The 14,687-nt window shown below is 36.2% G+C and overlaps 1 protein-coding gene across 2 annotated transcripts in view; it reads right to left on the bottom strand.

The window, feature by feature from the left end:
* Window positions 1-14,687, bottom strand: part of NBEAL1 (neurobeachin like 1) — a 76,486-nt gene that overhangs the window by 35,588 nt on the left and 26,211 nt on the right. The window contains exons 8-17 of one of the 2 annotated variants that reach the window (XM_065750997.1): window positions 13,747-13,832; window positions 12,488-12,794; window positions 11,432-11,538; window positions 7,993-8,079; window positions 6,487-6,570; window positions 4,932-5,030; window positions 4,250-4,830; window positions 2,391-2,523; window positions 1,689-1,808; window positions 256-559 (exon numbers count right to left, since the gene is read on the bottom strand). In XM_065750997.1, the coding sequence (XP_065607069.1) occupies window positions 256-559; window positions 1,689-1,808; window positions 2,391-2,523; window positions 4,250-4,830; window positions 4,932-5,030; window positions 6,487-6,570; window positions 7,993-8,079; window positions 11,432-11,538; window positions 12,488-12,794; window positions 13,747-13,832 (1,908 nt within the window). The remainder of the gene's footprint in view (window positions 1-255; window positions 560-1,688; window positions 1,809-2,390; window positions 2,524-4,249; window positions 4,831-4,931; window positions 5,031-6,486; window positions 6,571-7,992; window positions 8,080-11,431; window positions 11,539-12,487; window positions 12,795-13,746; window positions 13,833-14,687) is intronic. The other variant, XM_065750998.1, reaches the window with a different exon arrangement.

Genomic DNA, 14,687 nt, shown 5'->3' with positions numbered 1-14,687 from the left:
AAGTCTGTACAAAAATAAATAGATAATAGATAAATAGATGAGCTTATGGAAACCTAATATTTTAAGTAAAACTTCGATAAAAATACTATCATTCAATTTTGAGCTTGTTATAAGTCCCTCTCAGTTAGGTCAGCTCTACAGTCATTTTGTACAGTACCTTTGTAGTTATGTGGTCTGCATACAGCAAAGTTCAGAGGGATACTGTTCTTAATTCAACCATTTTGTTTCATTAAATCCAGTGCAATCACCACTTACCTGCTAAATACAATGCTTTCACCTGAGGAGGTTGCAGTGCTTCATGAAAGATGATAACTGAACCAAGCTGTCCCTCCAACGATGTTGGACAACCCCATTCACTATCCTGAGTCCCTGCGGAGATCATCTTGGTGATGAGTTCTGGTTTTGCTAACACCCCACTCCAACTTCCTGGAGAGAGAATGCCCCCAAGCGATGTACGATGGGGCATGATAGGGGAAGAAAAAGGTGGATCTGGTATCTGAGATGGAGGAGGAGTTGTTGTTCTTTGACCAGCTGAACCAATGCAGCAAGAAGTAAAAGGCTGTTGAAGAATGGAAGAAAGAAAAAAACACAGAGTCTGTGTTCCATTTCCATCTCTGCCTCACCTATTTTACAAAGCAAATCTGAAGACTATCTCTGCCAAACCTGAACAAAATAAACTAAATCGAGAACACCAAGTTCTGCTATGCTATGGAGAAGCAATAATGCAAAAGAAAAGAACACGTACTCCTCACAACAGCAGAGTGCCCCTAAAACATCTGAAAGAAATTTGGTCACCTCAACTGCTGTGCAACAAAAAAGGCTGGCAGGAACAGCCTGGAAGGATGATACCCTGCTAAGTTACTCTGGTAAACATTTCTCTCCTGGATTATATTTGAAAATACTAGCCCATTTTACATGCTATATGTATCAGTTATTTACCAGCTATTTCACTTAAACTGAAGCCCTCAGAGGAAGCTTACTTACCCTACATTTAGTTACCTCCTCTATTGTGCTTATTTTAGAAATGGGCCAAAACCCAGAATTTTTCCTTGGCATATATTCCTTTAAGTGTTACACTGATTTTACTACTACTGTGTTTAATTTAAATGTTTACTAAAATTACTCAAAATACTTAAATATCAAACTAGGACTTGCAAACAGCAGAAGAATAGTATTATAGACGAGGTTAGAAATGATTCATTTCACACAAAAATCTTAAGATGCCATGTACTCATTTTGTTGGCTAGTGTTTGTTGCTTATCCAGGAAACAAGTATAAGATTAGCATACGTTATAGGTATACAGACAAAATACTAGTAAAATGAGTGATCACTGAAAACTAGATGGAATATAATCTCTTTGGGGTAGCACAGCAATCCTACTTGCAGATGTGACTGTTTATCATGAATTATATCATAATGCTCAGGTCTGGGAAAAACCCACTATTTAACCAAGGTGGGTTTTTCTTCATTTTGTTTTTAAATCTGAAGTGGCTAAACCAGCACTAATTAATGGTTAGTTCTACCTATTCTCCAGTATACCACAGGCATTCTCTTGCATTGAACAAACATACTAGCAACACTCTAAGCTATCTTAATGAGTTTGCAAACTTAAGAAAAAAGCCAACCATGTTCTCATTCTTCTATGAAGTTCATCAGGCCAGGTGTATGACTCAGAAAGTGAACTTACTTCATTCATGGCAGGAAATCGAAGCGGAGCAGAGATCTTCTGCTGTCCATTGACATAGATGTACACAAGGCTCTGACCAAAGGGTCTCTTTCCAGGCACGTGAACAATAGTTATGTTGTGCTGATTAATACAATAATTAAATCATTATTGAAAAGTAGTGAAATGATAATACACAACCATTTAACTTCACCTCTATTAATCTAGTGAAGAAATCATTAAAGAAAATGCTTTGGAAAATAAATCCAAAGTAGCTGGTCTGCTGATATCAACTACCTTCAAGTAGTTTACTTAAACCTCTATTATTCCAAAGAAGGTTTATAAGTTCTTATGCGATAATGCACATCAGTCTTCAGAAGAGAAGAGATTAAGGCAGAAACATAGTAATATACATACAACACTACAGATGTTTATGTTTGTTATAATATAAAAAGATCAACATATTAAAAATCTCCATTAGAAAACATGTTTCTTAAGAAAACATCACTAATCAGCTTATTCATAAGAATAGCTAAAACAACTTAGGCACAATTTATCTTAAATACTTATTTATGCAGAAAGCACTTGTATTACTTGAGTTTAGATTTGTTCTTAAACAATTAAGTATAATAAAATAGATCACTTACGGAATAACAACAAAACTAACTTGTGACTTCTAAGCTAACACTGCCATCCTAAACTGTGCTTTTCAGCATCACATCTTACCCAGAGTGAATCAAAAAAACAGTGGTCAGGCAGCATCACTGTCGCATATTCCCTCTTTGTGCAAACTGCAACCACCAATACTCCAGAGCATGTGATAAAGGCTTCAAAACCCATACCACTTCCCGTAAAAAAGCTATAGAAGGACAATAAAACACACAGATAAGGATTTATGTCATCATATCTATTGGAAATCACCTAATAGTACTTTCATTGAGGAAAGAAAAAAACTTGAGCTTTTTGTTGCTGTTCACATAACATTATTTGCCTAGCTATTACTTCTGTTCCAAAGAACAGTACAAATGCCACAAGAAAGGAACCCCAAGGACAGTCAGGACAAAGGCAATCCCCATATCACTCAAAACAGATTGTAGCTACCCAAATACCAGCTGTTGGAGTCTCTGAAAGCCACAATATTCTAAAAAATAAAAAAAAGGGGCCTGCAAACAGTTTGCTGCTAATTGTGTCCATCAGCCCCAGTAAAGCTGCTAATAACGTATGCAGTTAGGTGAGATTGCTGTCATAGCTATTAGAAGTACTTTCTTCATTTAATTTCCTTTGTTTTACATCATAGCATTGCATATGAAAATTTTAATGATTTTAAAGATCAAGACACTAAATGGAATAATCAAGAAAATCAGAATACTTGCATTTTAAACGTTACAGCCAAATCTGGTTTAAAACTGATGAGACAGTAAGCGAAGATTAAAGAATATTTTTTAATCTGTGATTATCTATTAGCAAGGATCTTAGTGCAAAAAATAAGTATAGTCATGGTTAAATAGCTTATTTCACTCAGTATTATGAAGATCAGCCGTAAGCAGCAATCTATAAAAAAAAAAGCCCTGCAAGAACAGGCTTGCCTTGTGAAACCTTGCATTAAGTGCTTGACAACAAAAAATAACAAACTGTGATGTCAAAGCCTGCTATAATCTCTTGGGTACTATTACTCCAAATGGAGGCATTAATTACTGTACTACCAAATACTTATCAGTATAAAACACAAACATGGCATGGATGTTATAGTGGGGAAACTGATGTGTACTGTCTTTTGGGATAGGAAAGGGGTTATCATTCTGGACTTCTTGGAACCTACACAAACAATAGACTCTGTTCACCACACTGCAACACTAACTAAGCTGAATCCCAGAACCTCCAGAGTCACACCAGAAAAGACAATTTTTCTCTTGCAACACAATAACACTGGACCCCATACTAGACAAAAGACCATGCAGCACATTGCCAATCTTGTCTGGACTGTCACACCCCACCCCACCATACTGTCCAGATTCAGCCCCTCTGGCTTCCATCTGTTCAGGCCACTGAAAGATGGATTGTGTGGGTAACAACATCATCATAGCAGCTGTGAAACAGTGGATCATCTCAATTGGTGCAGATTTTTATGAGAATGTCATTGCTGGTGAAAATGCATAGCTAATGGTTCTGACTATGCTGGAAAATATTTTGTAGCTGAGAATTTGCTCTATTGCTTTTTGAAGTTTGTGGTGTAATTCCACCACAGGTTGTTGTTTTGCGGTGTTTTGCTTTTTTGGTTGGTTAGTTTGTTTTCTGTTGTTGCCGTTTTTAAGCTGTATACCTTAATGTGATTCCGAGTGGTGGGTAATGGAACTGCAGACAAGAAACAGTAAACAGTGTAATTGAGAAGCTAAATGCTTATTCCTGTAACACAGTCTGGCTGTGGTGACAGATGAAGCTGTTCCCTTCCACAACCTAACCAAATTAAGTGCTATAGACTGCATTCTATGAAGGAAAGAATAGGCACCACACAGTATAGGGTACCACATGCAGCAGGGAACAGACAACTAAGATTAGTGCTGTTGAAGTCATTATGGTAACCATACCTATACAGTTGCTTCCTCTTGCCAGTTTTGCTAGTAGTGCTAGGGTCCACCTGGTCTTGATCAAGACAGAGCCAAGCATTGAAAGAAAAGGCAGAGCCTGGCCATTTCTGAATTGATGGAACAGCAATTCCCGCCATGCTGTGACATAAGTTGAAATACTGCAAGGCACTAGCCATGCCCTGTTTCCGAGCCATTGCCAGAATGGCTCGCATCACCGGAATAACATAAGGGTGAGCCTGTTTTGGCTCCTCAGTCCTCAGGAGCCGTATCAGTTGAAGCAGTTCTTCTGAGCCCATTGACTGGCTCCCCAAAGAGCCCAAAAGGGCAATCAGGTTCTCTGCACAAGCACAACAGAGAGCAGAGTGGTGATTTAGTGTCTCAATGATACGGATGACCATATCTGCATTAACACATGCAGCACGACTCCGTCTGTTAATACAGCAGATCCGCCTCAACCAATTTGAGACAAAAATCTGCAGTTCAGGTGACTCTAGCTCTGGAAGCCACTGGATAAGCAGCAATAATGGCTGAACATTACTAATGCCTACTATCCCAACAGCCACGTGGTCATTTTCAACAGCCTGAAAAACAGCAGAGAAATCAGACATGAAATACAGTCAAGGAGAAATACTGTTGAAGAGACATAGCATTTCAGACAGCATCCAAAGCAAGTATATCTCACCATATTCATGAGTTCTTCCAGCAGTTCCCACGAGGGCTGACCCAGTGACTTAAGTACCTCATAGATATGTGCATAACCAATTCTCTCCTTGAAGACCTCCTGAGGATAAAAATCCAGTCTCACTAACAAATGAAATAGACACAAATAGCTCATCTACTGCAATGAGATTTAACACAGTATTAGATTTAAAAGAAATTAGAATGCAAGAATAGTATTTTGGGGATTAGAAATCAGTTGATAATATGCCCATTGTACTATCTCTAGCATGCTGTTAATATGAAGGATCTCACTGCAGCATGCAGATAAACATAAGATCAAAGTTTTATTTTAGTAATTACTTACATAAAAAATACTGCTTTGGTATATTCAAACATTAAATCTATCACAAGTTACTAATAGCTTTATTTTTAATGCAAACTGAAGCTTGAAAATAAGTAATTATTTTGAGAACTGCCAAGTATCTAGATACTGACTTTTGAATGAAAGATTTTCTATACCAGCTTAATTAGAAATTACTTGTCTTAATTTAAAAAATTAGATGAGTGTTCTGGGAAAGATTTTCTGAAAATTAATTGATTTTACATGAAGAAAAACATCACGAGCCACAAAATCCAGAACATGCTACATAGTATCTATTTACTGTTTTCTTAGTAAATATCCAGCACATCATAGAAAACAAACACTATTGTCCCTACTGTATTCTGCACTGAAATTAAAACAGATGGATGAATTTGCCAGTAAGACAATTATTTAAGTAAATATGGAAAAATCACACTAATGAAAGTACAGCTGTAAACTTTACTGACCCTTTGTGAATTGCAGACAAAATTCCATTCTACCACACAACACTTTCCCAGGCTTCCCAGAGTCAGTGGAGATATAAGCACTCTGATTTATGGCTCTGGAGGAGCCTAATTTAATACCCCATCATTTCTAACTCAGAATATACTTCAAGTAGCAACCAAATCAGGTGATTTCCAGTCCCTGTGGCCTCCACTGTGTCAAGAGTCATTCAAACACCAAATAAATGTAATGAAGTCAGCAATCTAAAAATAAATCCACTACTTTTCTGTGGCTTCGTATTTCAGGCAGATTGACAAACTAGCCATTGCTCATTAATTTATCAAGCCACAAGAACTACCACAAAGGAAAGGTAAGGGAATGGCAAGATGATCATTTAGACAGCAATATGATCCTGGACTACAGATACGATAAAAATACTCCTGCCTGAAACTATACTTTGCAAAAATGTTAATTCTACTCCAAATATTCATGGTAAGTAATTATGTACTCTCCTTATAAAGGTTCCAGTTACCGTTTGCATTCCAGTTTTGATATAAAGATGCATCAATGTGCAGCTATTAGAAACAAATAGACAGGGGATTCTCAGTCCATTGCTCCTATCTGGCAGGAACTAGTGAGTTAGGAAACAGAAGGTGCTCATCTTTATTAGCAAAATTCCCCAAGGATTTTGCAAAAAAATGAAAATAAAAAAAGACAACCAGAGACAAAATCAAGAGGTCTATCCCAAGAAGGTGTCTGCATGCATGGTTACCTTAGCAGCTGGAGATTTGTGCATTACTGCTGTGAGAGCCTGAATGGTTGATACTGCCAAGCGGTCTAGATGCCCCTGAAATACCTGAAAGGAGCCAAGTACAGAGGTCATATACAAATGTGCAAAGTCAGTTCTGCTCCAAAACTATACTGTGCCCTCCTGCCAGGATGAAAACAAAGTTTACTTGCATGCTTCAAAAATCATGTCTCTACCAATAATGATTTCATAATATTCCACAGCCTACAAGAAAGATTACATTAACAATAGACAACACTTCATGAGGAAGAGAGAAGCATTCACAAAACTCATTTCACTTCAAATGCTCTGATGGACAAACATTTTCCTCATGCGGCTAATGGACAACCTCAAGAGGGAGGAAGGAAAACAAATTAAATCTCTTGTAATGTGTGCATGTTGCTGAACAATCAGACGTCTGCTGTACATATGGAGTGTCTTCTTTTCCACGTAAGTCCCTACATGCCAATGCGACACACACAAATTATAAGAGATTACACACACCAGCACAGTAAAGTGGCTTTTTCATCCACATCCTCATCTCAATGATAGACAACTTCTTCCAATTTCACGTTATCTTTTGGGTTTTTTTCCTGACAATTTTTGTTTATACTAATATTTCTATCGTAGTCTTTAAGACAAAAACAAACAGTATTTCAGGTCCATCAGTAAACCTAGTGAGCAAGGCCACACAAATATCGCCAGTTCCATCCATTACCTCTGAAATGATCTGTATATCAGACATACTTTGAAAATGAAATGTCAAGAATCAGAAGACTGTTAGATGAGAAGAAACGTTTACATGCAGTTAATGTAGCACTGAGTTTCTAAAAAAGCCAAAGCTATTAGTTAGAATCACAATCTGTAGATTACCGTACCTTGTACTTAGCATTTTTACATTTTTAATCAGAACAAATCATTCTACCACAAAATTAATACAACAATTTGCATTTGGTACTTTCTACAACATTATGGGAAAATTAAAGCAACAGGCTATTCCTACCTCCCTGATTCAGCCTGTCCATTGATTTGTGAACATCTGCTCTTGATGACAAGCAAAGAATCAGGACATCAAATACAACCATTGAGATTCACAAACAAGTCCCCAGAATCCAAAACACCACAGTGCTGAGACAAAGGAGGAAAAAAAAAAAAAAAAAGAGGAAAGGAAGGGAAAAAAATCACCACCAGGTTGATAGAATTATTTGGATTCCATTCATGTACTTCACCTTTTCCTTAAAAGATGCAAAACTGAAACTCAATGTATTAAATATTTGCAACTTGAAGTAAATGACTAAAACTGAAGTTGAATTCAGTCTGTTAATCAGTAAAATTATTTTCCACAGATAGGAAATACTAATGTCTGCAGCAACAGAAGATCATCTTGCCACAGAAGACATAAAAAGGATCATTAAGGTGAAGCACAGGAATCAGTTTTCCTGTCATTGTGTTTTGACCTCAACTGAAGCAAAATACAGATTAGGTAGGTACCTGGTCCTCATTCATTTCTGTCAGTAATTTGTTGGCAAGGTCTTTTTCACTCTTGTCTGCCACTTTATTGTTAGCATTTAAAAACAGCTGTCAGAAACAGAGACAAGAATAATGGAAATAATTGCATTACACAGTTACCCTCCAGTCAAACCTTTGGAGGATGCCTCAGGATTTGTGTCTAACATACAAGACACGAGTTCTCGCACAGGTAAGACACATTGCCCTATTAGCATTAGTTCTCTGTTAATTCTTAGAATATTGAAGATTCCATTTTATTTTTGCTAAATAGTAATTGCTTTTTTTTTTGTCCAGAATTAGATCAAAGTAAGTCATCAATAAAACAAGAAAACAGACCTAATTTATAATGTTATAATGCTCACCATCTTAGTAACTGTGATTTCATTTACCATGTGCAATATGACAAAAACTCACTTTAAAGAAATAAAGACAACAGTGGAGCATAAGCAAAGAAACTGATACAGATGCCTCACACCTGTCCATTTATGACTCATCCTAAGAGAGGCCTGAAGATAGCTAGTCAAAATACTTAAGTCAAGCTGCAACCGCAGCAGAATATCTTGAACACACAAGCCTTCATAATAGGAGAAAAGGAGAACTATATCTGGTAGCATTCTAAGAATGTCAGGCTGTAAATAAAACATATACCTATAAGGCATTTTAAGCTAAGAAACTTATCTCTAGTCAGCACCTGAATTAGTAACAAAGTTCACTCAAATATCTTCATAATGTACTGCAGTCACTTTGTGAGTATAGGTCAGCCATAATCTAATCAGGACTACAGTATTTCTTCTGTTTATTCTAAAGAGCTGATAAAAAAAAACCCCAAAATGTTTTAAAGGTAACTAAAAAGCAAAGAAACAAACAAAAAAAAATAAAACAAAATAAATAAACTAATAAATAAATCAACACTTTCCTTCAGTGGGTAAGAATGAAACATTAACCATTTCTTCCTCACAAATTTTCTCCTAGAACCTTACTTAGTTGTTCACTCTGAAGATGAGTAACCCTACAAAATCATCTTCCATAAAATAGGACAAACAAAGAAAATACTCAGTGTTACTTGGACTTACACAAGCATGAGCCTACACAGAAACAAGTCAGTTTGAAGAAGTAGACTGCACTCAAGAGCATGTAATATTGCAGAATTATAACATCTCAGAGAGTTATAGCACTAACAAGTGAAAATAAGAACATTAAACAAAAGCAAAGGCAGATGTATGAAAAAAAGCAAATTTTTCAGATGGCTTACTTCAGCCCTGCTATTGCAAGTGAAAAGTCTTCTATTTAAAATTAGTTCAGACAATCATGTGTTTTTAACCAGGCATGCTATTAGAGATAATTGTGCTATTCTCCAAGTCCGATTCCTATGTGTTTAATAGGATCTATAAGCATTTAGTTAAATGACTTTGGATAGACTGAGTCCCTTTTGATATCTCTAAAGTATAGTGCCTCTTCTCGTATATCACAAGGCAAAAGGCAATATTTAGATCTCCAAAACTTAACTGAGCAGCTCTGAAAAGTTCTTGTGCAGATCTATAACTCTAGAGCATAATTAAGGGAAGACAATTCATCCATAAGGCTTAAAACCAAGAAACGTCAAAAAAAATGACTCCTAGTTTAAAAGATCACTAGGCAGAAAATGATTTTAAAGTATGACTAAAAATATCATATAGGGAACCTGCTTCGGAAGGGGGGTTGGACTTGATCTCTAGAGGTAATTGTAATTCTGTGATTCTATGAATATCTCAAGATATCTATAGCAGAAATCGAGGTAGGGATTTTCTTTATCCCCAAGTTTCCATGAAAATTTCTCTCCAAATTTGCTGAAGATCCAAGAATTCCTGAGTTTTTTTATCTGTGTCTGTATTCTCCACTATCTGATACAGACCTGTATAACTGTGCTTTACACAGTGAATCCAGCAGCAAGATTTTCAAAGATTAAAAAAACACTAGAAACAGGATCTTCTTCCAAAGCTAACAAGAGGAAATCCTAATTCCACTGCTAGATTCATCTTTGCTGCTCCAAAAAATGCAAAGACACAATGAAAAAATATAACTTCATCCCATCTCCTCCCTTTATCATTCTTAGGGCTATTTCCACTACAAAGGTTAAAAAAATGCCACATAACAATCTCAAAGTATTGAGACTCAATTGATCATAGTAGTATGCAAGGCCATCAGAGGAACAAACCTCCCAAGGTTACATCTTATGATAGACAAAGACTAAAAATGAAGAGAACTAGCAGCAAAAATCAAAGTAGCCAAAACCTAATAGGGCAGTTGTTTCTGCTTTCCTAAATTCTAATTCCCACTTGTTTAAACGAGAACAGGAACAAGGCCAGATTCTACAAAAACAAGTAAATATCTTAGTGCTTAATAACCAAAAAAGAAATTAGGAAATAAGTTTCTTACAGAATACGAAGTCAGTACAAAAATAGGCACAGATGCTCAAACAGAATAATGGAAAGGTGAAGAAGTATTTTCATGAAAAAATTGGAGAGAACAAACACAACCTACCCTCTGAACACTACTCAAAGCATTTCAAGTAAATTGGCATTTTGCCACTGATAACAACAGCTGAATCCTTATCCAAGCACATATTTCATTGCAGCAATATATGAAAGATGTTCTAATCCAAAATAAAATGGATTTGAATCAAACTGCATACTGTAGCTAGCATTAACTTATCTAGTATTAGAGGAGCTCAAAATAGCAATGCCACTAGCATATCACAAAAATAGAGAAATTATTCCACAGCACTGCATCGTATCCATGCTCTTTTAAAGAGGTGGAAAAAAGAAATCTACAAAGGAACAAGAAAAAGACATTGGCTAGCAAATTAGGAGGTTCCATCCAGAATTGAGACAAAAACACCAGATTCGTATAATTGCTAGGAGAACAATCTAAGAATGCTTGCAAGAGCTGGAGTTCATTTTTTACATCAGCTATGTAAAACTCATATTTTGATACATTTATAAAGACATACCAATGAGTGCGTTTAATATAAAAATAAGCCTCTGAAATCAGAATTCAGACCTCCATCTGACAGCAGTTGTAAGTGACTTCCTAGCAATCCAGTGACAGCACATTTAAAATAAAATAGAAGCGGTGGCAATTCTATTAACAACATTAACAAATTTTAGAAACTGAGCAACTCTAAAAGGCTTTTTTTGCAAAATACTTAAAATGGGTATTCATAATTTTAAACAAGACATGGAAGAAACTTCCACTTTAAAAAGAGAAGTCAGAACAACCTAAATCTATCAAGATCCTTCATGGCATTAGTGGCTCTAGACTTCATTACTGATAGGTAGACACTATAAAATCAGACATAGAAGGAATCAATAAATGTAATAACTATATCTGTAGTATTAGAAAACAAGTTTTGTTATAGAAGTGAAGGTAAGAGAAAATTTACCTTGCAGTTCTGCAAAAGTCGAATGAGATGCTCAAAACAGTTACTGTTAAGGAAAATTGCCTGTAGAACAGGCCTGTCCGTGCAGTCTAACATGGCCGTGATTGTATCTACAAAATTAAAATGAAACTGACATTAAAACCAAAACACTTCCCAACTCCATTTAAGCTTTTTATATATATTTAAGCTTTCTACATATTACACCGGAAAAAGTATTAGAAATGGTATATAATAAATATATTTTTTTAATTCCATTGTTCATTTTAAAACAAACTATACATTATGAGAATTCAGATGTGTACTATACACAGAGCACTAGGCATAAAACGCAACAGTTTGACATTGAAAAAATTGTCAGATAACTTACAATATATAGAAAAAAAACTCAGCTACACAATATCTTTGATAGCTTTGAGATTCTGTTTGAAGCCCTTGTCATTACTGAATACCTAATCTGCATGCCTTCTATCAGAAGCACACAAACACTGGTTTCCTTATGAAATAATTTCTCTGCATTATACAGATGCCTTTCACTGTAAATGATTACCACCTCAATACTACTCCTGTTTCCCTAGAAGTCCAGAGGAAGGAAATGCCAACATTTACATTTGCCATTCCAAACGAAGTGGAAAAGAAAAAGCACAAATCCTAAATGCCTATCTAATGACTTAGCACCAACTCTTAAAGGACCACATTTGCCAATATTTGCAGTAATTCCATCAGAAAAACAAACTACCACAAAATGGCCATCACCTAGATATTTTATTAGAAATACTCCTTACTCTGCAGTTATCAAGGTACTAATTAGTCACTGTTGTCTAGCAATTTTTTCTTTTTGAAATAGAGACCATGAACCCTCGATACTCTGGTTAAATATGAATATGAAATAGAATATATCTAAAGAAATGAAAATGAGAAGAAATAACATTTTCCCACTATATAGACAAATGGACATTTATTTGTACAACTTCCAGTTATATTAATGTAATGATTCAATAATCACTTTTTCTGAGCTATTATCGAGAGGCATTTAAAGGAACTGCACAATTGAGTACTCACTCAGCATTTGGATCTGTAGTGCTATGAACCTGCTCTCCCACTGCCTACATCGCCTTGGTTTAGGTAAAGCTGAATGGTCTGAATTAAGCAACTTGAAATAGTTCTCCAGTATTGTACTGGTCTCCACCTGCCGCTGGTCAGAACTGCTGATAAGAAGGATATGGACGACTTCTGTCAAGCACTTCAGAGTAAGCTCTGCCTTTCTGCTCACTTCCTCAGGGCTCCCATCATCCCAGTTATCACAGTCTGCTAAAACACGCATCAAGACTTCCATGGTGGCAGGAGATACTGCTTGAAGAGCATTCCTCTGAAACACATGGGTGAAAAGAATTAAAGGGAGTAATTTATTCAAACATTATTCTCTCAGGATCGCTGATTTCACAGTACCTGAATCACGCAACATTCACTGTTGCTTCCATTCTAACTTATACACTCTGTTAAATAAACACTCTTTTTGCATTATATTATTGGCTGCAGATGAAATGCTTGTCTTTCTTGCATTCGAGCTACAGTTCCCCATCTTTTACCTGCCTAAACCACACTTCAGCCATGTCCCTGCAAGGCTGTGCACCCTCTTGCTCCTGACCCACTGCTTCAACTTCCCCGACTTCAGACCTGCTTAATCACCTAGGATAGGTCTGAGAAGCACCATAAGTAGGTTCATAGATTCATAAGGTTGGAAAGGACCTACAAGACCATCTAGTCCAACCATCCTCCTATCACTATCCCTACCCATTGAACTACTAAATCAAATCCCTAACAGTAACATTTACTATGCAGAACAGTACAGATGTCAGTCTGTGAGAGCATATGCTGGCTTTACTGATGATTAACATCGTTTTTTCAGATATTCTCTTTTCTTCACGTTATTTCAAAGCCTTTAAGGACCTTCCAAACTCTGAAGATCTTGCATCTCTCCATCTCCTACTGAAACACATTGGGAAGTAAGCTAGATATATTTCATGTATTTACACAAAATCTACAATTCTGCAGGTAGAAACAGTCCAGTTATTCACATTTTTCTATGTACGTGAAGACATTATTCCAAGTTCACAAGAACATGCATATTTCACCTGCTTCTTGGAAACAGAACTTAATCTGTAGTATTCAGATACTATTGCACAGAACAGCACCAAACTTCATAATATCTAATACACAGTAAGTAATTTTTCCTTGATTATGGGGGTATTTATAAGCCTCGAATAATGAAGATAATGTTGGAGACTTCAGCAGATGGGAAGAGTTTAGAACATCTTTACCTGTCCACCAGCCACAACAGCTCCAAAGAGATGCAACAGGCAACATTTCAGGCTTTCCTTGAGATGTTCACTTTCTTGGAAGCATTCTGATTGGGGTAAATAAAAAGTAGGATTCTTTATTTTATAATACAAATTATACAAGTTTTTCCCTCTCTCAAACAACACTAAAAAAGCAGGAATGGCAAATAAAAACAATAAGCTTTTTTGCTCCTTGTTACCATGCAAACTTAACATGAAATTTCAACTGTGTCATCTCCACTTTCTTTTATGCAAGTCACGTACATAAATGAATCCATTTCAGCATTACCAATGCAACATAACACTATATTTATCAGGAACACTGACAGACCTAAAGAGGTCCAGCAAATGTGCAGTGAAAAATAATAATTAATTTATTTCCATTGGACTGCTGAGAACATGCTAATACATAAGCAGTTCGCAGGCATAAGATACATTATAAGAATTCTGGCACAGAGGGACAAATGCCATACACAGTGCAGGTGCCTTAGAAAAGCAGAGCTTGCTCCCTCCCAACCAAACTTCCCAGGAAAGCCTGTAGACTGTACAGGCCTGTAAACTTTCTAAAAGTAAAAGATATCTTCAAAGATATCTCATAGCATATCTGATATATGGAGCTCTTCTTAGAATAAATATAGTCTGGATATTGTTACTATAGCAATATCACTAGAATCAAAGCAGCTGCAACTGAAGCTATAAAGGAATGTTTTATTTAGAATTAGCCATTGTAAACCTTCCAATATAATATAAAACCACTAAAGAATGAGATTTTAAACACTAGAAATAAAAAATAGAAAAATTCTATATTAATTAAAATAATTTGGGATTGTTTAGTCTGGAGAAGAGGAGGCTCAGAGGAGACCTTATTGCACTCTACCACTTCCTGAAGGGGGGTTGTGGTGAGGAGGGGGTGGGCCTCTTCT

The sequence above is a fragment of the Cyrtonyx montezumae genome, unplaced genomic scaffold (genome assembly GCF_038088225.1).
Source record: "Cyrtonyx montezumae isolate F1298 unplaced genomic scaffold, pur_monq_1.0 scaffold_7, whole genome shotgun sequence".
Lineage (NCBI taxonomy): Eukaryota > Metazoa > Chordata > Aves > Galliformes > Odontophoridae > Cyrtonyx > Cyrtonyx montezumae.
This window is presented reverse-complemented; position numbering and strand designations above follow the sequence as displayed.